Below are 25,101 nucleotides of genomic sequence, written 5' to 3' on the forward strand. Positions count from 1 at the left end.
CCCACTTTCACCAATGGACAGATCATCCAAAATGAAAATAAATAAGGAAACACAAGTTTTAAATGATACATTAAACAAGATGGACTTAATTGATATTTATAGGACATTCCATCCAAAAACAACAGAATACACATTTTTCTCAAGTGCTCATGGAACATTCTCCAGGATAGATCATATCTTGGGTCACAAATCAAGCCTTGGTAAATTTAAGAAAATTGAAATTGTATCAAGTATCTTTCGCGACCACAATGCTATGAGACTAGACATCAATTACAGGAAAAGATCTGTAAAAAATTACAAACACATGGAGGCTAAACAATACGCTACTTAATAACGAAGTGATCACTGAGGAAATAAAAAAATACCTAGAAACAAATGACAATGGAGACATGATGACCCAAAACCTATGGGATGCAGCAAAAGCAATTCTAAGAGGGAAGTTTATAGCAATACAATCCCACCTTAAGAAACAGGAAACATCTCGAATAAACAACCTAACCTTGCACCTAAAGCAATTAGAGAAGAACAAAAACACCCCAAAGTTAGCAGAAGGAAAGAGATCATAAAAATCAGATCAGAAATAAATGAAAAAGAAATGAAGGAAATGATAGCAAAGATCAATAAAACTAAAAGCTGGTTCTTTGAGAAGATAAACAAAATGGATAAACCATTAGCCAGACTCATCAAGAAAAAAAGGGAGAAGACTCAAATCAATAGAATTAGAAATGAAAAAGGAGAAGTAACAACTGACACTGCAGAAATACAAAAGATCATGAGAGATTACTACAAGCAACTCTATGCCAATAAAATGGACAACCTGGAAGAAATGGACAAATTCTTAGAAATGCACAACCTGCCGGGACTGAATCAGGAAGAAATAGAAAATATGAACAGACCAATCACAAGCACTGAAATTGAAACTGTGATAAGAAATCTTCCAACAAACAAAAGCCCAGGACCAGATGGCTTCACAGGCGAATTCTATCAAACATTTAGAGAAGAGCTAACACCTGTCCTTCTCAAATTCTTCCAAGATATAGCAGAGGGAGGAACACTCCCAAACTCATTCTTCGAGGCCACCATCACCTTGATACCAAAACCAGACAAGGATGTCACAAAGAAAGAAAACTACAGGCCAATATCACTGATGAACATAGATGCAAAAATCCTCAACAAAATAGTAGCAAACAGAATCCAACAGCACATTAAAAGGATCATACACCATGATCAAGTGGGGTTTATCCCAGGAAGGCAAGGATTCTTCAATACACACAAATCAATCAACGTGATACACCATATTAACAAATTGAAGGAGAAAAACCATATGATCATCTCAATAGATGCAGAGAAAGCTTTCGACAAAATTCAACACCCATTTATGATAAAAACCCTGCAGAAAGTAGGCATAGAGGGAACTTTCCTCAACATAATAAAGGCCATATATGACAAACCCACAGCCAACATCGTCCTCAATGGTGAAAACAAACCATTTCCACTAAGATCAAGAACAAGACAAGGTTGCCCACTCTCACCACTCTTATTCAACATAGTTTTCAAAGTTTTAGCCACAGCAATCAGAGAAGAAAAGGAAATAAAAGGGATCCAAATCAGAAAAGAAGTAAAGCTGTCACTGTTTGCAGATGACATGATACTATGCATAGAGAATCCTAAAGATGCTACCAGAAAACTACTAGAGTTAATCAATGAATTAGGTAAAGTAGCAGGATACAAAATTAATGCACAGAAATCTCTGGCATTCCTATATACTAATGATGAAAAATCTGAAAGTGAAATCAAGAAAACACTCCCATTTACCACTGCAACAAAAAGAATAAAATATCTAGGAATAAACCTACCTAAGGAGACAAAAGACCTGTTTGCAGAAAATTATAAGACACTGATGAAAGAAAGATGATACAAATAGATGGAGAGATATACCATGTTCTTGGATTGGAAGAATCAACATTGTGAAAGTGACTCTACTACCCAAAGCAATCTACAGATTCAATGCAATCCCTATCAAACTACCACTGGCATTTTTCACAGAACTAGAACAAAAAATTTCACAATTTGTATGGAAACACAAAAGATCTCGAATAGCCAAAGCAATCTTGAGAACGAAAAATGGAGCTGGAGGAGTCAGGCTCCCTGACTTCAGACTATATTACAAAACTACAGTAATCAAGACAGTATGGTACTGGCACAAAAACAGAAAGATAGATCAATGGAACAGGATAGAAAGCCCAGAGATAAACCCACGCATATATGGTCACCTTATCTTTGATAAAGGAGGCAGGAATGTACAGTGGAGAAAGGACAGCCTCTTCAATAAGTGGTGCTGGGAAAACTGGACAGGGACATGTAAAAGTATGAGGTTAGATCACTCCCTAACACCATACACAAAAATAAGCTCAAACTGGATTAAAGACCTAAATGTAAGGCCAGAAACTATCAAACTCTTAGAGGAAAACATAGGCAGAACACTCTATGACATAAATCACAAGATCCTTTTTGATCCACCTCCTAGAGAAATGGAAATAAAGACAAACACATGGGACCTAATGAAACTTCAAAGCTTTTGCACAGCAAAGGAAACCATAAACAAGACCAAGAGACAACCCTCAGAATGGGAGAAAATATTTGCAAATGAAGCAACTGACAAAGGATTAATCTCCAAAATTTATAAGCAGCTCATGCAGCTCAATAACAAAAAAACAAACAACCCAATCCAAAAATGGGCAGAAGACCTAAATAGACATTTCTCCACAGAAGATATACAGACTGCCAACAAACACATGAAAGAATGCTCAACATCTTTAATCATTAGAGAAATGCAAATCAAAACTACAATGAGATATCATCTCACACCAGTCAGAATGGCCATCATCAAAAAATCTAGACACAATAAATGCTGGAGAGGGTGTGGAAAAAAGGGAACACTCTTGCACTGCTGGTGGGAATGTGAATTGGTACAGCCACTATGGAGAACAGTATGGAGGTTCCTTAAAAAACTACAAATAGAACTACCATATGACCCAGCAATCCCACTACTGGGCATATACCCTGAGAAAACCATAATTCAAAAAGAGACATGTACCAAAATGTTCATAGCAGCCCTATTTACAATAGCCCGGAGCTGGAAACAACCTAAGTGTCCATCATCGGATGAATGGATAAAGAAGATGTGGCACATATATACAATGGAATATTACTCAGCCATAAAAAGAAACGAAATTGAGCTGTTTGTAATGAGGTGGATAGACCTAGAGTCTGTCATACAGAGTGAAGTAAGTCAGAAAGACAAATACCGTATGCTAACACATATATATGGAATTTAAGAAGAAAAAAAATGTCATGAAGAACCTAGGGGTAAGACAGGAATAAAGACACAGACCTACTAGAGAATGGACTTGAGGATATGGGGAGGGGGAAGGGTAAGCTGTGACAAAGCGAAAGAGAGGCATGCACATATATACACTACCAAATGTAAGGTAGATAGCTAGTGGGAAACAGCCGCATAGCACAGGGAGATCAGCTCGGTGCTTTGTGACCGCCTGGAGAGGTGGGATAGGGAGGGTGGGAGGGAGACCCAAGAGGGAGGGGATATGGGAACATATGTATATGTATAACTGATTCACTTTGTTATAAAACAAAAACTAACACACCATTGTTAAGCAATTATACTCCAATAAAGATGTAAAAAAAAATTACAGATCTAAAAATCACAAGAGCTAGAATCAGGGACCCTAGCTAATGAAATATCTTAGCCACACCCAGTGACCTGAGGTGGTAAACAACTTTTATTTTCAAGATGTTCTAGTGATATGACTGATGTGATATTTTTTTATTCACCTGAAGAGACAGACAGGCAGTATATCTATAACGTATCCTGATTCATCTTAATGTAGGAGACATTCTTACAGAGTGGTGTCTTCTCATCTAACATTTTTTTAAATTGAAATATAGTTTATTTACAATATTTAGTTAGTTTCAGGTGTACAGCAGTGATTCAGTTATACATATCTACATGAATATATGAGAATTCTTTTTCAGATTCTCTTCCCTTATAGGTTATTAGAGAATATTGAGTGTAGTTCCCTGTGCTGTATGGTAGGTCCCCGTTGGTTATCTATTTTATATATTTTATATATATATATATTTTTTATACCACATAGTAGTGTGTATATGTTAATCCCAACCTCCTAATTTATCCCTCCCCCCTTCACCTAACATTTCATAGGCATGTGTCCATACCCTGTTATCTCTATAGCTACATTCTTCATTTGGTCACTCAATAAATATTTATCTACTGAGTACTCTGGTATATATCATATATACTTAACAGCATTTGGTTATCAATACCCATTTTGGGGTGTCTCATTTTTAATTGTCTTATAATATTAAAATTTTTGGACTTTTTTTCTTTTTTTAGTTATGCTTCTCAAAATGGTATTACCAGGGAAAGGTCTGACCAGGTCAAGGAATCGTATAGCTACTCCTGTGTGTGGTCAGGATTAAAGTGTAGGCTTTAAATTTAGAATCATATGTAAAGTTTATGGTTAGGCCACTGTAATAGACTACAATAAAGATGCCAAAAGTCTAAACCACAGCAATGGCAGTAGGAGTGGGAAAAGAAGATTAGAAAAATACTGAGGAAGGGAGAACATTGGGCTTGGTATCTGATAAGATATAGGGGGTGACTGTAGAGTTAAGGGTGACTAGTGGGTTTCTAGCATAACTAACCAGACAGGGAACACAGCAGTGGAACAAGGAGTGAGAGAAGTGAGATAAGTTCCATTTCATAACGTTGATTTTGAGGTGTCTGTGGGTAATAGCCAGGTGGAGATCTTCCGGTTGATTTATAAAGTTCATTGAAGAGGTATATGTAAAAACACAAGGCTTTTTTTTTGTTTGTTTTTATTTATTTATTTATTTTTATTTATTTATTTTTTTTGCGGTACGCGGGCCTCTCACTGTTGTGGCCTCTCCCGTTGCAGAGCACAGGCTCCAGACGCGCAGGCTCAGCGGCCATGGCTCACGGGCCCAGCCGCTCCGCGGCATATGGGATCTTCCCGGACTGGGGCACGAACCCGTATCCCCTGCATCGGCAGGCGGACTCTCAACCACTGCGCCGCCAGGGAGGCCCCTGTTTTTATTTTTTATTATTGTTTTTAAATTTATTTTTGGCTGTGTTGGGTCTTCATTGCTGCGTGCAGGCTTCCTCTAGTTTTGGCAAGCAGGTGCTCTCTTCGTTGTGGTGCATGGGCTTCTCATTGCAGTGGCTTCTCTTGTTGTGGAGCACAGGCTCTAGGCACGTGGGCTTCAGGAGCTGTGGCTCGTGGGCTCTAGAGCCCAGGCTCAGTAGTTGTGGTGCACAGGCTTAGTTGCTCCGCGGCATGTGGGATCTTCCCGGACCAGGGCTTGAACCCATGTCCCCTGCATTGGCGGGCGGATTCTTTTTTTTTTTTTTTGCGGTACGCGGGCCCCTCACTGTTGTGGCCTCTCCCGTTGCGGAGCACAGGCTCCGGACGCGCAGGCTCAGCAGCCATGGCTCACGGGCCCAGCCGCTCCGCGGTATGTGGGATCTTCCTGGACCGGGGCACGGACCCGTGTCCCCTGCATCGGCAGGCGGACTCTCAACCATTGCGCCACCAGAGAAGCCCCGAAGGCGGATTCTTAACGACTGCGCCACCAGGGAAGCCCCACAAGGCTTTTTAGTATGAATTTTTTGAACTAGAAACCCTGGAGGTCAGTTAACTGTATTATTTTGTAAGGAGATAGACCTAGACAGATACATCTATTCTCAGAAAGCTACTCAGAGAACTGAGATTCAATTTAGGAGAATCTCATTCAGGGCTGTTTCAGCCCACCATGCTGCATTTCGTTTGTCTGTCTTGTTGGTTTTACAATCAATAAAAAAATACATAGTTTTCTCAGAATCCCACAATTATACACAGAACCCAGATAAAAGGCACAAATCCCACTTGCCTTCTTCTGTCACTGCGTAACTAACTTCTTAATCAAAGAGATTCTGCCATGCCAGAGATAGAGAAAATAAAGAGAAAGTGGTCAATTACTAGAAGTGACCTTTTTTTTTTTTTTGCGGTACGCGGGCCTCTCACTGTTGTGGCCTCTGCCGTTGTGGAGCACAGGCTCTGGACGCGCAGGCTCAGCAGCCATGGCTCACGGGCCCAGCCGCTCCGCAGTATGTGGGATCTTCCCGGACCGGGGCACGAACCCGTGTCCCCTGCATCGGCAGGCAGACTCTCAACCACTGCACCACCAGGGAAGCCCTAGAAGTGACTTTTGATCTAAGTGAGCAACTCTTAAATATTAGATTGTTACTGTAATCTGGCTGCACATATTTCTATACTCAGTTGTTAAAGAATCAGTCATTCGATTGTCATCCTGAAAGCAAATAAAAACTATGTTCATCACAGACCACCCATGATACGAGGTATATGGGTTGTGACAGTTACATTTAGCCGTGACAACAACAGTTTATAGGCAAAAGTGCTGAAGTTAGTTAAAACCTGACATGATAAATACTGTTATAAAGAATTCTTGAGACATAAAAGCTTCTTTTAAATAAGTTTCTGGTGTTAAAAACAAAAACAAAGCATTCAAGTAGTGTAAAATTAGGACCTAAATTCTGAGGGAGGCATGAAGATCATGTGGAGAATAGGTTTCCATCTTCTCTGCAGTGTAAGGAAGGAGAATGGGCAAAGAAATAGAATGAATACTTATTGATTAGCATCTACCATGTGCCAAACATTTCATCATAAATACATTATATCATTTCATCTCTCACATCAATTCTATGAAGTAGACATTATAAGCACCTCACAAATGAGGACACTGAGGCACAAAGACACTGAGGCACAAAGAGATGAGGCAGTAGTGTCAATGAATTACTAATTGCAAGGCTTTCATGTCGGATAAAAAACCCTGGCTTTATATCTGAGTTCAACTCTTAATATTAAGCCTTAATTGATAAGAAGTAACACCCTCTCTTATGACTGTAGTCCTCATCTGTAAATGATGATATTAATAGTATTTGCCTGGTAAGAGTCATTGGGAGGATTATATATGCCATGGAAAAAGCACTCAGTGTTATGCCTGGCACATGTAAGCACTCAATAAATCAGCTACTTACCATTGTCTTAGGCCACACAGCAAGTAAGTTCAGACAGGACCGTACACTTTTCTGATTCTAAACTGAACTTCTGCACTATACCTGGCTACCTCTTCAGGCTCCTGTGATTCCTGGGGGTGGAGAGTAGAGCTCGGGGCAGGGTGGGGGGTGGGAACAGATAACATTGAGAGGGCAGTAAGGCAGGGAGCTGATATACCTGACCCTACTTTGAGGACAGCATTCAGAACTGTTAGGGCAAAAGAACAAACTATAATTTTAAACCCAATCTTGGTTTAAGGGAAAGGCTATAAATAATTAGCTGACTAAGGACATTTACCAATGTGGAAGGAAAAGGTCACCAGTAGAACCACTTACTTTATCCAATACATATAGCACAGATATTTCACACTTGATAATATTTGAATTTTAAAAAATATTTTGGTTTTCTTGTCTTTTTAGATATCCTGAAGTGAATTCCTCTGTCTCCTGTATTATTTATAAATCATGTGGAAAAGTTTCTCACAGCTAGCAAAATATCACTAATATCAATCTCCTTGCTAATAAAAAATTATATTGTTTTTTCTCCTTATAAAAATACCTCTATAAACTCCAATCACTTCTAATCCCCAAATGAAAGTAACTGCATACGGCTCCCTCTAGTGTCAAGACAGCAAAATATAAGGGCCATTTAATTTTCTTGTAAGATTTACAGTTTTTCATTCAATACATTTACATATTAAGCCCTTACTTGGTGCCAGATACTGTGTTTATTCTCTTACTAGACATCATAGTCCTAATTACATGATATTTTGTGATGTGAGCATATAAAATGTATTTTAGATCCCTATTAAGAGAGCAGTGTAAACAGCTTTTCTAAACAGTGCTGCTGTCTCACTCAGTTTACATTTAGCAAGTGTACGAAGCTAATAAAATGCTAATGAAACAACTGTTTTAACTTTTCCTCTTTGTTCTCCTTATTTATGAATTTAAGAAAATGGCAATGTGAGCCAATCTGATCCTAACAAAAATGGCCAGAATGTTAAGCAGGGAATTTTCTGAGAGTATAAACAGAGATATATTCTAGGACATACAGAGGCATACATCCTTGAGATTTAAAATGCAGTAATGGTTGATTGTGAATACAAAACCAAAATGTTTAAGGTGCTAAGCTGCTTTTCCTGCCTTACGTATTGTCAACAGGTGTTCTATGGAAAAAGAATTCCCCGGTCATGTAAGATTAAGATATGCTGGGTTAAACCAAACTAATCTGCTCTCTTTACTGCAGTGCCTCTCAAAATTTTTACTATGCTAATGTGCACGGTGAATCTCCAGTACAGGACAGTATAAAGCTTTTCCCAAACTTACTTAACTGTGGAATCCCTTTTCTCTCATAATATCTAATGACATCAAGGAAGCTATGCTCAGTGGAACAGAACCTGGGAAATGATCTAATCCCAAGTTGCATCAGTTCCTCTGCTCTCATCACAAATCTCCAACCCTTGACTTTGCATCAGACTGATCCCCTTCCAGCATTCCTAGTATCTTTCCCATTTGGTACCACTGACTTTCCTTTCAGATCTCAGGGCTCTGGAATCTCAAATGCCCTATAGTCCTCTGGTTCTCTCTGATTAAAAAAGCAAGTGGCTTCAAAGTTTCTGACATCATACAAGGTATCAATCTCCTTCACACACCAAACAAATCATTCCATTCTCACTTAAGTGCTGAAATAGGAGATGCTGCTTTCACTCCTTCACAGACCTTATCTATGGACTCATCCTGAATGCAGCCTGAATCCTAGCTGGAAGACAAAGTATAATAGTTTAGTGTTCAGACTTAGCTAAAAGAGCAGACTACCTCAGTCATCCCCAAGGAAAGCAAGGGCCAAAAGAACAGCACAATCTGACCCTAGGGAACTCAGCTCAGAAAGGCATTTGGAATCATATTGGGAGGTGATGGTGCCCAGCCCTAGTGTAAAGTGAGGAAAAGGGGAGGAGGGAGTGAGGCATAGAGGCAACATGGCAACAGGACAGCTTTTTGAATCCTCTGGAGTTGAATCCTCCCAGTGCACCTGAAGTAACTGGTTGGAATCAATTTAATTCCTAACAAACATAAAAGAATACCCAAAGCTAAAGGTGAATGATTAAAAAATCTATTTTGGATTATCTACTTTTCGTTATGATTCAGGATAATTAATAGTTTGTTTATTTTAGTCAGAGTTCATAGTACTCTTTTAAAATGAAGATTGACCTGTTTTCTCAAGGTATTTGATACCATCTTCCTGGACCTAAATTTCAGAGAAAAGCCCTTTAGAACATGGTAAGGCATTCTTACAGATACTGATGTTAGAATATTAAATTAGTAAAAATCAGTCAAGTAAATCAAGGCCTATCTCATTTCATATCACTGCATTTGTAAATTCTCTTAATAAAGTTCATATATTCACGACTCAAACAGCAATTTAAATTTATAATAGAAATCTATAACCCAACTAAAAGAAATCCATTTCTCATAACTAAAATTATGTAATTATACATTTATTTATAAAATAACAAAAGATTTAGGAATAGATCTGTTTATTGTACTGTGAAAATGGTCTTGATACATGTGAGAAACATTATATACTTTGAGGACAACATTCAGAACTGTTAAGACAAAAGACAAACTATAATTTTAAAATCAATCTTGATTTAAGGGAAAGGCTATAAATTATTGGCTGGAATGCATTCAGCATGAACTCAGATTCTATATAACATAAAGCACAAAAGAGTACAAAATATGTTGGAGTCCAGTAAGCCCATAACTAAATTTTAACTGTAAAGCTGCAAGGACTTTTTTGTTTACTCTTATATACTAGTTTTCTTCTGAGACAAGTTGATTTTATCTCCAAGACTTAAGGCCATTCCCTGTAAGAAAGAATGAAGATGTTTATAATTATTGAAACTATGTACAATCAGTAGGTTATTCTATCTTAACCAAGCCTCCATGCAATGATACCATATCAACAATAAAACCAAAGATGTACAAAAGAGACTCACCAAAACTTTACTTGGTTAAGTACTTTTAGTGCTAGATTTACAAATAGTCACCAGATTTGTAGCTTGGATTTCAAAAAACTCTGAAGAACCCATTTCACAAACACCCCATGGAAATTAATCTGATTTTAAGCAAACAAACAGAATGAGTGGCCCAAAAGGTGGGCTATTTTAATGTAGTAAAGTCATACTTCTATTCAAGGATACTACTATTATGAATATACATGCATCTAATGCATGAAACACTGGTACGACAGAGGATGCTACATATAGAAATAAAGAGACATAAGTTATTTCTCTTTTTATTTAGTTCAGAGACCATCTCAAAAAAAAGCAACTGTTACCTGACTCTTTGCACGAATTCTTATGTGGCCAGTAACAGGGGCCTCTGGTCCCTGTTGAATCGGCTTCTCAATGCTGACATTTGCAAGTGCATCTTCTCCAAATATGGAACGAGCATAGAGGTTAGCTGCCATAAAGCCACAGTAACCAGAAAGTGCCTGGAAGAAATTTGTGATGAATTCAACACTCTACTAGAGAACTACACATAAGCAAGACCAAATAGCATAGGAAAATTACCACTTAAAACAGGACTTATCATGTGGTAGTAGTTACATGACTGTGTGAATTTGTTGACACTCATAGAACTATAAATGTAAAGAGTGTGAGCTTTGCTGCATCTATATTATACCTCAAAAAAACCTGATTTTAAAGAAATAGCACCTATCCTTATTTGTATTTATATGTTCTTTGTTTAGAGCTGTCTGCCTACCTCCCATACCAGACCCTAAGCTCCATGAAGGAAGAGACTGTTTTTATTTTGTTCTTTATTGTACATCCAGCAGCTCACAGAGTATTGGGCATATAATGTTTGTTGGAGTATTTGTTCAATAGACTAATATATGAATTAAAACCTACTTGTCTGGCAGCATTCTTTTATGATTAAATCAATATTACAAAGTTAGCAGAAATTGTATAAAGAAAAACAAATCCCTGGGAATTCCCTGGCAGTCTTCACTTTTTGGTCTTTCTAGTCTTTTTTCATACATACACAAACATAGCAGAAAATCAAAGTACATTAACAATTCCATACTTGAGCAGATATATTATGACCCACAATCAGAGCCAACAGAAGAGATCATGGACATTTTCTAATCCAGTATCGTGAACTATTATGGAATAAGCCTTTAGCCAAGAGGGAGAAGACTGAAAAGAAAAACCAATGTGACTATTCAGTTGGGTCACTGCACTAGGAACAAGCAGATATTGTTCCTATTCCAGTAGAAAGCAGTCAGCAGATTCATACATTCTATGGGATAACTTCTTTTAGCTAGTCTAGAATGACACTGCTTTTCTCAGGCTAAATAATATCAAAATACACTAGAGGAAATACAAGAAAGCCAAGAATGTACCATCTTACTCTCTATCAGATTTAAGAAGTACACAGGCAAATTGTACCTTCTCCGGAGTGAGGCATTTCATGTTGGTTGACTTTAATATGTGCTGTAAATAGTCATTTAAATCAACTATATTTGTGTTAACCGTCACCTGTACAGAGGGAGAGAAAGAAGTTGAGGTTATAGCTCTTACTTTAAGAAAGTTGTGAATTTCTTATCAGACAATCGTTCATATGTCATATTAGAATCTCCTTCCAAGTATTTAGGTGGAAAGGGTGGGCAACAAAAAGTAAATGACATCTACAAAATCCAACAAACTGTAAGTTGGTATCAGAACTTTCAGATACAGATAACTTCACAGACAATCAACATGCTGTATATAAAATATTTCTAATAAAAATCAAGGCTTACAGGAACAAAGTTCCCTAGCAGGCACTGACTTTGCAAAGCTTCTACTGGACACTGGATTCAATGGCAAGTTACTATTCATACATACAAGAGATGGAACATTATTTATAATGTCTTGAACAATCAGATTAATTATAGAACTGTTACTCTCACCAATTTAAAACCGTAACTTAACCAAACCACTTGCATGCTTTCCAGTTAAAGCTAATTTGTAAGCACAGATATTGAAAGACTTTGCTTTTCACATCTGACACTTATTAGAGGGATTAATTTTATCAGAGAATCCCTCAACACTAGCCAAAAAGAAACATAAGGAGTTCAAGGAAATCTCCCAAGGACTAACTTTGTTCTCCCATTCAAATTCGGCCCACATCTGACGGAACTCAGCATCAGTGCAAGTTGCAGGCTGGATATAGTCCATGATGTCAATGTGAATATCACTGAGGACCACACAATTTCTGTCACTTGCTGCTCCAGAGACATCGTAAACTGCAATATACACATATAAAAAGACCCCCAATCACCAAAGGCATATTTTAATTAAAAATTTTAATATTTCCAAATAACAACTATGACATTAGCAAATAGTTTTGCTTATTATACAGTGGGCTCTATGTTTTACAAGTTATTACCTATTTAATATGACCATCAATCCTATGTTATAGTATTATTATTTTCCATCTTATTGACAAGTAAAAACAAAGAGAACTTAATTAAGTGGCTCAAGGTCACAGAACTGGTTAAGTGGTGGAGGCCAGGATTCAAACTCAGTGAGTGCTTACATAGCAGTTGCAGTGTTAGACACTGTAGAAGGATACACAGGTAGTAGTGTTCTCATGCAGATGCTTAACTAATATTTCTGGATGAATATTGCTGAGCCATAGTATGTCATGATACAAGACCTTTCCGTCTGTAACTGTTTCTTCCATGGTAGAAAGTCATAATCTGACTGGAGCCTACCTTTTTTTAGCCTGTTTTCTTGACATTCCCCCACCCTACTTTTGGAGAAAACTAAGGTTACCAAGAATAAGTTCCTTTAATTTTCAGCCCCACCTCTAAAAATAAATGTATCTTTCTCTGAATCAACTTTCACCTACTTACCTTTCCTATCAGACAAGTATGGCCTCTGCTCTTCAAGGATCATACTTGCTGCCATCTGTGATGCCTGCTTTGGTTCAGGACCTCACTCCATCAATCATTACCTCTTTTGTCTTTACCTTCATATTCTTTACTGACTTTCTTCCCTTATAGTTTATAAACATAGTCAAGGTCCTCTCATCGTCAAAAAAAAATCTTCCCTCATCCTTTCTTTCTCTTCTGGCTACTGCTCTCTCTCATTCTTATCAAAACCAAGGTCGCACACTCAGAGTGGCCTGCACTCACTATCTTTATTTCTCCACGTCCTATGCAGTCTTCAACCCACCACCACTGCCCAAGACAGGTCATAAGAAACGTTTTAGTATCACTGATTGTCAAATCCAAAGGGCCCTTCTCTTAGGGATCTTCTGTAGCTGCCGATACTTCTTCAGAATTTTTCCTTGCTTCTCTAACTGCACCTCTTTTGTAGGCTTCTCCTTCTCTGACCAGCTTTAATACTACCCTGAATAAAAACTCCAAACAGCTCTTAATATTGCTGTTCTCTCGGATTCAGTTTTCAAATCTCCCCTCTTCTCACTCTTTATGCCCTCTCTGGGTGATTTCTTCCATCTCTATGGTTTTAAAACAAATATTCATCTCTACTTTAGACCTCTCGTTCAAGTTCCAGACTCATCTCAAACTGCCCTTCAATAACTTAAGACACTTCATTACTTAACCTCAAGTTTAACTTATCATCTCTCTCAAATTTGTCCTTCTCTCCTCTGTTCTGTTTTGGTGATTAACATAAACACCAACCCAACATACCCAAGCAGGAAATCTGAGCATTGCTCTAGCCACTTCCTCTTCAATCAGTAACCATTCTATCTCCTTAATATCTATTATATTCAGCCCTTCTCTCCATCCCAGCCACTACTGTGTTGGTTCAAACTCTCCATCATCTCTCACCTGTGCTACTGCAAGTCTACTAGTTAATCTTCTTGCCTCTTCCAATCAGTCTTCCTTAGTGCTGCCACAGAAATATTTAATCATGTAACTCACTCACTAATAATTCCTCAGTGGCTGCCCTCTATATCCAGGATAAAGTCCGAAATTCTTAGCATGACAAGTATAATATAGCTGCCACTAACCTTCCCAACCTCCTTCTCTTCTACCACCACCCTCTAGCGCACTCTAAACTCCAGGTATATCAAACGACTTGCATTTGTTCTAACTGAATCTCTGTCTATCTGTAGACCATTTACTGATCTTTTAAAACCCCACTTGAGCTTCAGCTCCTCCACAAAGCCTTTTCTTTACCTTTCCTCCCAACCCCCCACCACTCTGAGAGAACTGACCCAATCTCTTCATAGACTTCCACTTCACCCAGCACAGCCTTCTTTCATAGCACTTACCGTTATGTACTGCACATATCTACTTCACATATCTGTTTTCCCTTACTCAACTAGAAGCTATCTGAGGACAGAGATTTTTTTGTTCCTACCACAGAAATTGCTTTTTTAAAAAAGAAAGCTTATTGACTGAATACCTCTGTACAAGCTAATCCCTAGGTGGCCGGGCAACAAATGCCTATACACAGTTTGAGGCTCAGTTCAAATGTTATCCTTTGATAACATACCTTCCTCCTTTATAAAGCCTTCTATACTGTTAGCATTTTCCCTCTATGATCCCAAAGCACATAGTATATAAACTAGCCGTTATCACATTGTATTGTAATCTATTATTTATCTATCTCCTCCTTTTGCTTGACAGTTTGAGGACAGTGACTCTATCTGGTTCATTTCTGTATATCCAGAACACAGTACAACACTGAATAGCATAGAAGATGCCCCATAAATGAATGAATGAATGAATGGATTCAAGCCCTGTCCTCAAGAAATGTCACACAGCTCATTACAGAAATTCTTTAGTAAAATATCCAAACTTCACATACTATAAAACAATTCCTTACCTATATTGCCAAAAATTATTCCATTTTCTGTTGATGCTACTTTGACATTAGCTTTAATATTTGCAAAGTCATGTGGAGCAAGAGTCAAAGGAGATGGCTTTTCCACAAGTTTCAGGTCCCCTGAAAAAAAATTTAGACATGGCTAAAAAGACATACATATTAACCTCTCCAGTCGTAAAACCTTAAAATGTATATAGCTCAATAGTTTCTAGCAAAACAAGGAACAAGAGAAGGGTTATGATTCAAATATAAGGACAAAATAAATCATTTAACACTATTATTCACATCAAAATGCACATTTTCTTTTAAAAGGTAATAGGCTTCTCAGAATAACTCTATATTTAATTCATGTGTGTGTGTGTGTGTGTATGGGGTTACTCTGGGCATACTGCTTTATTTCAGTGAATGGATACAGATGTCTCAAAAGCTTAAGTCTTAAACTATACACTCCATTACAAAGATAAAACAATCTGAAAAAAGGACTGCAAATTCTTAGAAACACAGTTCTTTATATAGGCCCAAGCTATGCTGAGGAAGACAGGGCAGAACTGTTCTCCCTTGATTTCTTAAAGTCCCTTAACTCTTGCTTAAGCCATATGGAATTTCCTAGGGGCAGTGCACTGTTCCTGTATACAATTTATATTTTCCAACTTCAAAACCATATGTATAAATGACCAGAGAAAGTCTGATTCATGTGTCTATATTAAGAAGAAGAAGGGCCTCCCTGGTGGCGCAGTGGTTGAGAGTCCGCCTGCCGATGCAGGGGATACGGGTTCGTGCCCCGGTCCGGGAGGATCCCATATGCCGTGGAGCGGCTGGGCCTGTGAGCCATGGCCGCTGAGCCTGCGCGTCCGGAGCCTGTGCTCCGCAACGGGAGAGGCCACAACAGTGAGAGGCCCGCGTACCACAAAAAAAAAAAAAAAAAAAAAAAAGAAGAAGAAGAAAAAATCTCACATTGCTAAATGTGATAATGATGTATTACTTTGGCCACACATGGTATGTATTAGTTATGGGCTCAGAAAATACCTCGTTCTGTACTAAGGCAATTAAAACTTTAAACTACTTGGTAAATCTGTAACTTAAACAGCTCTTATTTAATCTAGAAAAACTGACATATACTGGATCAAGCTCACTGAATACCAAGAGCATAAGCATAAGAAAGTCAATATCACAGAGGTTCAGAAAATTGGAGTAGAAGGAGACTAAATATAAAATGTAAAACTAAGAGTTGATTCAAAATGTCACAAAGGGCTCAAGAGAATTCTTATACTAAAACTTGTGCACTTCTCTTAACAATCTGTCATAAAGATTTACTATGTAACGATATCTTTCTGTTATGGTAAATTTCCTCACCCAGAGTAGCTAACTCTAACGTGCAGTTCTGCAAGGTATCACTGGTTTGGTTCACAACAAGTACGTCCAGGACGATATCATACTGGTTGACGTGAACATAAGCTTCTGCATATACAGGGTCTGAGAAACCTGTCAATTGGGTGACCTGTCAAACAAAAATAAAGATAATCAAATGACTGAGACAATTTAACCAAACATATCCTAGCCAAATGACTAAGTCTGTTAGGTAATTAACAGATGTGCTTAGATAAAATTGTTTTGTAATGTAGACGTGGTAACTGAAACATAGACATTAAAAATAACAGGTCTTGGGGCTTCCCTGGTGGCGCAGTGGTTGAGAGTCCGCCTGCCGATGCAGGGGACATGGGTTCATGCCCCAGTCCGGGAAGATCCCACATGCCGCGGAGCAGCTGGGCCCGTAAGCCATGGCCGCTGAGCCTGCGCGTCCGGAGCCTGTACTCCGCAACGGGAGAGGCCGCAACAGTGAGAGGCCCGCATACCGCAAATAAATAAATAAATAAATAAATAACAGGTGCTACACTTTACAGCTCAGTAGTAGAAAGATGTTAAATATGTTCAGCAAATACATTAAACATTATCCCAACTTAGGAACTGAATAGATTTGCATACATTTTCAGTTAAATCCCTAAGCACCTAAACTCACTAGCTGTTACCCAAACTCAGGAAAAATAATTACAAGCAAGAAACACTTGTAATTCCACAAAGATAAATTTTTAGATGTTCCCCCACCAAAAAAATATTTTTTAAAAAACATCCAGAGTATATATAACACTTTAAAAATGTAATATTGTCACCAAAGACATAAGCAACAAAAGAAAAAAATGGGTAAATTGGACTACATCAAAGTTACAAACTTTTGGGGCTTCCCTGGTGGCGCAGTGGTTGAGAGTCTGCCTGCCGATGCAGGGGACACGGGTTCGTGCCCCGGTCCGGGAAGATCCCACATGCCGCGGAGCGGCTGGACCCGTGAGCCATGGCCGCTGAGCCTGTGCGTCCGGAGCCTGTGCTCCGCAACGGGAGAGGCCACAACAGTGAGAGGCCCGCATACCGCAAAAAAAAAAAAAAAAAAAAAAAAAAAAAAAAAAAAAGTTACAAACTTTTGTACTTCAAAGGACACTATTAGCAGAGTGAAAAGACAACACACAGAATGGGAGAAAATATCTGCAAATCATATATCTGATGAGGGACTTGTATTCTGAATATATAAAGAAATCTTACAACTCAACACAAAACAACCAGCCAGATTAAAAAATATGCAAAGGATTTGAATAGACGTTTCTCCAAAGAAGATATATAAATGACCAATAAGCACACAAAAAGATGCCTAACATCACTAATCATTAGGGAAATGCAAATCAAAACCACAATAAGGTATCACTTCACATCCACTAGGATGGTTACTACAAAAGAAATAAAAAGGAAGTGTTGGCAAGGATATGGAGAAATCAGAATCCTTCTGCATTGAAGGTTGGAATGTAAAACAGTGCAGCTGCTATGTAAAACAGTATAGTGGTCCTCAAAAAATTAAAGCAGAATCACTATGATCCACCAATTCCACTTCTGGGTTTAACCCAAAAGAAATGAAAGCAGAACCTCGAAGAGATATATGAACGTCCACATTCAAGGCAGAATTATTCACAACAGCCAAAGGTGGAAGCAACCGAAATGTCCATCAACAGATGAATGGATAAACAAAACGTGGTATATATTCACAGTTAAGTATTACCCAGCCTTAAAAGGGAAAGAAATTCTGACACATGCTACAAAATGGATGAACCTTGAAGACATTAGGCTAAGTGAACTAAACCAGTCACAAAAGGATAATACTGTATGATTCCACATAAGGTACCTAGAATAGTCAAATTCATTGGGATAAAAAGTAGAATGTGGTTGCCAAGGGCTGAGGGAAGAAGGGAATTGGGATTTATTGTTTAATGGGTATAGAGTTTCAGCTCTGTAAGATGAAAAAAGTTCAGGGGATATAGACGGTGGTGATGGTTGCACAATAATGTGAATATACTTAATGCCACTGAACTGTACACTTAAATATAGTTAAGAGGGTAAATCTGATGTTATGTAAACTTTAGAACAATTTTAAAAAATAAATTGAAAAATTTTATAACTGTAATATCGTCAATATCAATTCCCAATTCTAAGGGAGAAAACTGTTTCAGTAGTTCCTATTCTGCCACTGATCTTATCTTGGGCAACAAAACCAATTTGAGACTTACTCATCTAATGGAGGAAGGATTAAACCAGATTTGTAAATTTAATATCTGACTAGAGAGAGATTAGAACAATTTTCCTAATGAAATCCTATTCGGAACTCAATACATTAAGACTATAAAAGTGTAATTGTCCTGCTTAAAGTAGCAGGGGACAGGAGAAACTTGAGGGCAGGGTGTGGGGGAAGAGGCTAGTGCCCTTCCTTTTAAAAGTTTTAGTCAACCACTAAGGATCCCTCAGCGCTATGTTTCACTTTATGGTAATTTGACACACAACTGGAACAAGTTAAAAATCATCTCTGGGACTTAACAGTGCCATCATATAGTAAAGTATCAGGCTCCACCGAGTTTCAATTCATGTTTAATGAACCTGTCAATCAGAGTAACTTGACAAAAACTGATGCTGTTCTAGTTATTTTTCCTTTAAAAAACAGCAAGACCAACAACTTCCTGATTACTACTTTCTTAAGTAGCCAATTTAAATAACTCGCCAGTGTATCTGACATTTTGTTACCTTGTTAAGTTTAGATGCTAGGGGATCTGCTGCCTCTTTCCTCTGTGTGTTACCCATTGCTGCCAGCAAACTCAGCTGAAACTGATCTTCCTTGCAGTTCATTTCATTCTTAGCAGTTAGTTGCATGAAGGAAATGGGGTCATCAGGCTGTACTGTCACATTCCTCTTTTCAGATTCTTTCTGTGTTGAAAATACAATATACCATCTCTCTTTAATATGGAAAAAAAGATAGCTTTTTGTAGGCCTTCAACAGGGACAAGCCCTCACACATGAGGACTGAAAAATCAACAGCAACAATAAAACCAAAAAGCACTATTATGGCTTTATCATATATACCTTACCTTTTGGGATAATTTCTCTTCTTCAAGTTTAGCAGATAACATGTGAGAAAGGGACTGTCTGCATTCCTTATTGAAAATGTCATTCATTAAAGGTGAACATTCAGATAAGACCTTGAGGCACAGGGAAATTCGATCTACATCATCATCTGTAATTGGCTTCTTAGGAAGAGAGGATTTTCCCAAATGCAGGATAGTGGCCATGAGCAACATTGCCTCAGCAACAAAAGACTAGATAAGGAGAGAAATGGCTTATTTATTGTCAGGCTTCTCCAAATGCAATAATGTCACTTTATTATAACTCACAATCCAAGAAATAAACCTAATTTTCACTTCACCTGAATAAGACTGCAAATATTTTAGATTTTATCTCCCTGTTTTTTTGCACCCTTTTCCCTCCTTTCTATTCTAACTGTCACCCTCTAAAATCTTCATTAACCCTTAAGTGATAGACAGAAGTGGTTTTCAAACTATTTTCTCTTACCCTAACCCCTCACAGGCCAATGCTATCTTTTATCTTTCCAACTACGGAAAGTTAAAAGAATGATACACTTCACGGATTGTTAATATTCTGCTGTAATTGCTTTCTTACTCTACCTATATAGGTACACTTATTTTTTTGGCTTAACGTATGAAAGTAAGAATCTTTACCTCATAAATGCTTTAGCATACATCTCTTAAGAATCAGGACAGTTTCCTTTATAATCACAATGTCATCATCTCACTTAAGAAATGTAACAGTTCCAAAATATATCTACTACACTCCAAATTGAACTAAATCTTCCTAATTGTCACAAAGATTTTTTTTTAATCCAGGACGAGTTTCATGCATTTTATTTGACTATTATTCTCCTTAGCCCCTTTTAACCTAGACCAGTCCCCTGGTTTTCTGTGTTCTTTTCCATCACAATGATTTCTTTTAAAGAGCCCAGGCTAGCTGTTCTACAGAATGTTCTCCACTTTTAGTTACAGTACAAGATAGGTGATGTTTTGCATATCTTCTTGTATTGAATTAGGAGGCACATAATGTCAGGTTGTCCTGTTACTAGTGATGCTAAGTGTGATTACCTACTATCTTAATCTTTATTGGGCATCAATCATTTCACTCCACATGCAAATACCTTCAATGATTTCCTACAGCCTTCATGTTGAAGTCCGTATCACTCAGCCTGCTATTCAAGGTCTTCCACCAGTGAATTCGACTTACATTTTTAGTCTCATGTAGCATTATCCTGACACATGCTTTATGTCTTTGTCAAAATGTCTTTGGCTAAGTACTGATCAGCATACATACGTGAAAAAACTACCAGAAGCCTGGGAAAGAACCTCAGAAGAGTAAGTGTAATAATCCTTTGAGCCTAGATATTGTCTCCAGAAGGAGGGGAAAGAGGAGGGGGACAGAAAAAAGTAGCTAAAGAAATAACGGCCAAAAAATTCCTGAATTTGATGAAAACTACAAAACCACATATCCAAGAAGCTCAATGAACCAAAAGCAAAAAAGAAAACCACACCAAAGCATATCCTAATCAAATTACTGAAACTTGAAATTATAGTGATAAGGAGAAAATCCAAAACATGCCAGAAGAAAACGGGACACATTCCACACAGAGACACAGGAGCTTCATCTTGATAGTACCGAAAGCCGGAAGACAATGAAGCAACATCTTTATAGTACTAAAAGAAAAAAACTGTCAACCTAGAATGCTATATCTGCAAAGATATCTTTCAAAAATGAAGGAGGACTTTTTCAGACAAACAAAAACCAAAAGAATTAACTGCCAACAGACCTGCACTACAAGAAAAGTTAAAGCAAATTCTTTAAGCAAAAGGTATATACCAGAGAGAAAGTCAGATCTACATGAAAAAATGAAGAGTGTCGGAAAAGGCATAAATGAAGGAGAGCCAGTATGGTGATAAACAACCAAACTTCCTTCTGCCTCGTACCAAAGGTCACAAACTTGCTGAACCAGGTATGTTAGCAGAAACCCGGTTCTCTTAAGCAGGTATCAGCAAATGGTCTCCCAACTTGCAGAACTGAGACGTAAAATGCTGGAGATTTTTAAAAAGCATAATTTAAAGAACAGACAAGACCTGAATAAATAAATAATGGCCCACAGAGAGTTACAAAGTAAATTACTGCCCATAAATAAAATTAGTCAATAAAAAAGAGATAATACACCTTGTAATTTTACCCAACCCTCTAAATCTCATTTATGGATTTATAAGGAAATCTATATGATGGAAATTTTTAAAAAAATCCTTTGAAAGTCCCTAATCTAAAAAGAAAATGTCTAATTATATGGAGGTTTGAGTAAATGAAAGAATCTAGTGGACTACTATTATGCAGCTATTAAATATTATTATGATTAGGAAGGGTTTAGAATAACATGGGAAAATGTTATAAAGTTAAGTGAAACTGCAGTATTGTAAAACACAAAATGATCACTACTGGGGAAAATGTGATCATTATTAAAAGCCATAATAAACTCTTTCTGAGGAAGGAAAGATTTTTGTTACTATATCTGGTAATGTAATTCCATCTTTTGATGTTTCTATCTATCTCCACCACAGTATTAACAAGATTTGTACTTCAGTGCTTTAACCATGAGTGATTTTTTTTCTCATTAGTTTTTATTACATCACTCATTATTTCAGCAATGTGAAAAAAGATATGAATAAAAATGTTCACAATTCTACCACAGAGATTTTTTTTTTAATGAAAGTAAAGATTTTTTTCAGGCAAATGTGAGCTGAGAGAATTCATCAGCGGGAGACCTGCATTATAAAAATAATCAAGTTCTTTAGGCAGAAAGAAAATATCCGATAGAAATCTGCATTTATACAAAGGAATGAAAAGCACCATAAGTGGTAAATATGTGGGCAAATATAACTTTTTTCTCATTAAAAAAAATACTTGGAAGAAAATTGACCATTTATAATGGATGAATGGATATACAGAAACAGCAGAATATTATACAGCCTTAAAAAGGAAAGAAATTCTGACAATGCTTCCATACAAATGAACCTTGAAGACATGCTAAATGAAATAAGCCTGTCACAGAAGGACAAATATTCTATGATTCCATTTATATTAGGTATGTAGAATAGGCAAATTTATAGAGGGAGAGGAGTAGAATGGTGGGTGCCAGGGGCTAGGGGAGGAAGTACGGGGAGTTACTGTTTGCTGGGTAGTTTCAGTTTGGGATGATGAAAAAGTTCTGGAGAGGGATAATGATAATGGCTGCACAACAATTTGAATGTACTTAATGACATTGAACTGTACATTTAAAAACAGTTAAACTGGTCAATTTTATGTTATGTACATTTTACCATGAAGAAAAATATGAAAAAACAAAAACAAAAACCCACCCAGGAAGGTACGTGAACTTTGTCCTGTTCTCAGCTCTCAACTTCTTACAACTTGCTTAGTATGTTCCCCTTCCCTACCTGAGTCTGGACACTAGATAAATAAGAAATCGGAAAGAAATGGTGCATATATACTAAAAAGATAACTGACTATTTAAAACAAAAATAATAACAATACATCATAGGGTGGATAACATGACATGTAGAAATAAAATATAGGACAATAACACAAAGGATGGTAGTAGGGGTTGGGTGGAATCAAAGTACATTATTATAAATTGGCATACAGTCAGAATGGTCAGACGCTACGATGAAGGTATGAACTGTAGAAATGGGAATACATTTAAGAGGCACTTCTAGGATAAAACAGACAGTAACTGACAGGATGAAGACGCTGGAGGGAGAGACATTTCCTTCACTGGGCCCTGACTAATCCCAGCAAGCAGAAATAACCTCATAAACCCTTGTATCACTTCCACTGGACTAATCACGCGCTATTGTTATTACATTACTTTGTCAATTTTACAATCATTAGGTTGTATATATGTTATGCTATATCACTTTGTCCATTTCCCCAACTAGAGCATAAGCTCTCAAGATTCATTTGTTGGGTAAATGTAGGATAGATGAACTTACATTTTGCTTTTTCTTCTCCTGAACCAAAGCTACATAGCGCAAGGCAACCTTGGTCAGAGTTGTGGCAAGCGAGGCAGCCACAAAGAAATCTCCATCCAGAAGGAATCCTCGCAGGGGAGGTCTGCAAAGCAATCAGGGAAAGTGAAAGCCACCAACTTCTCAGCCGCAGGCAGCTTGTGTATAAAGGACTCAAGGAAGCCTACTGAATACTCTCAGTGCCACCCTTCAGTGATAGGGATCTCAATTATGGTTCCCTCTTTAGCTCTCAGAATAAAAAAGGAAAAAGAAAAAATCACATGGCTTTAACACTTATCTTCAAATGATAAAAGAGCTAAATGAATAGGGAAAGAGAAAATGGTTAAAGGTGCATATACTGAAACCAATGAGCTACATTCAAACCCCAGCTTATCTATTTATTTATTGTGTCCCTCTGGGTAAGTTGCAAACCTCTCCAGGCCTCAAATTCCTCTGTAAAATGTGGTTAATCAACAGGATACTGTCAAAGACTATATGAGACAAACTCTTTATTTAGCCCAATGCCTAGTACATAGTAACCATTAAAATTTTAGGCAAATTTTCATCAACTTCACTATAATATTGAGAACAAAATAAGGAGGAAAACATCAAAATTTTATTCCATCAATTAGAAGTGGAAAATCTTCAAAATATGTTTTCCAAATGCAAAAAGGCAACAAAACTCAAATATCACCAGTTACCTCCACTTAGCATTTTCTACATGAGTAGAATAATTTTAGTTTAAACAGAACACAGTTATTTCAATGAGAACAGTTATAAGGAGCAGAGGATTAAAACTATTAACACAATTTCTGGGAGAAAGAACTTAAAACATCATTCTCCTTTCAAGTATCTTATATGGCAAAAATTTCCATTTGGGTCAAAAGAGCAAACTATCAATAATAAGAAAAAGAAATCCTTTGACTGTTTTAGACACAGGAGTAATCATAGAGGTGTAGCTGGCAGGGCACAGGTGCCACAAATTACCTTTCTTCCTCTTTCTTGGTGGGTCTGGTACTGCTAAGGGCACTCTGTGTTGCATAGGTGCCCATTTCAGTTACCAACTTCTGAACTGGCCCCACAGTTATTTCTTCTTCAGGTTTTAATTCACCAGCTTCTTTTTTAATTTCTGACTCTACAATTGGGATCTAAAAATCAATTGGAAACATCAATTTAGTAATAATATCAGTAGCAAGCAAAACATATTTAGATATTCAATCATTTCTATAGTTCTCTACAGAACTATTCCCACAAAGGGATTTTTGGAACTTGGGACTCTGCTTTCAATTTTCATTCCTTCCTAGGATAATGTAGTGAGAACAGGGGCTTTGGAGTTGGATGCCACTTTTAGTTGTATGGTTCTGGGCAAATTAATTAAACCACTTTGAGCCTTAGTTTCCTAATCTGTTAAATGGAAATCTTAATTCTTTCCACACAAGTTACTTAATAGGAAAATGCTTAGGACACTGACTATAAGACAAAGGAGATACTAACTAAGCCTTATTCTTCTTCTCCATCCCTTCCCTTGAAATACTAACCAAAACCAGCACCCATCCTTCCATAAAATGAAATAAATCTAACTTATTTGTACATAATAACTTCATCAACTTCCTCT

The 25,101-nt window shown here is 37.5% G+C and overlaps 1 protein-coding gene across 2 annotated transcripts in view; it reads right to left on the reverse strand.

The window, feature by feature from the left end:
• Positions 1-9,691: 9,691 nt before the first annotated feature.
• COPB1 (COPI coat complex subunit beta 1) overlaps positions 9,692-25,101 on the reverse strand; it is a 32,624-nt gene continuing 17,214 nt past the window's right edge. For both annotated transcript variants that reach the window (XM_082626818.1, XM_082626817.1), the window contains exons 13-22: positions 24,474-24,634; positions 23,472-23,592; positions 19,473-19,700; positions 19,132-19,311; positions 16,372-16,516; positions 15,019-15,138; positions 12,316-12,461; positions 11,626-11,715; positions 10,512-10,667; positions 9,692-10,038 (exon numbers count right to left, since the gene is read on the reverse strand). In XM_082626818.1, coding sequence (XP_082482944.1) covers positions 9,979-10,038; positions 10,512-10,667; positions 11,626-11,715; positions 12,316-12,461; positions 15,019-15,138; positions 16,372-16,516; positions 19,132-19,311; positions 19,473-19,700; positions 23,472-23,592; positions 24,474-24,634 — 1,407 coding nt within the window. In that variant the 3' untranslated portion in view covers positions 9,692-9,978. The remainder of the gene's footprint in view (positions 10,039-10,511; positions 10,668-11,625; positions 11,716-12,315; positions 12,462-15,018; positions 15,139-16,371; positions 16,517-19,131; positions 19,312-19,472; positions 19,701-23,471; positions 23,593-24,473; positions 24,635-25,101) is intronic.

The sequence above is a fragment of the Mesoplodon mirus genome, assembly GCF_964341445.2.
Source record: "Mesoplodon mirus genome assembly, chromosome: 7".
In the NCBI taxonomy this organism is placed as follows: Eukaryota; Metazoa; Chordata; class Mammalia; order Artiodactyla; family Ziphiidae; genus Mesoplodon; species Mesoplodon mirus.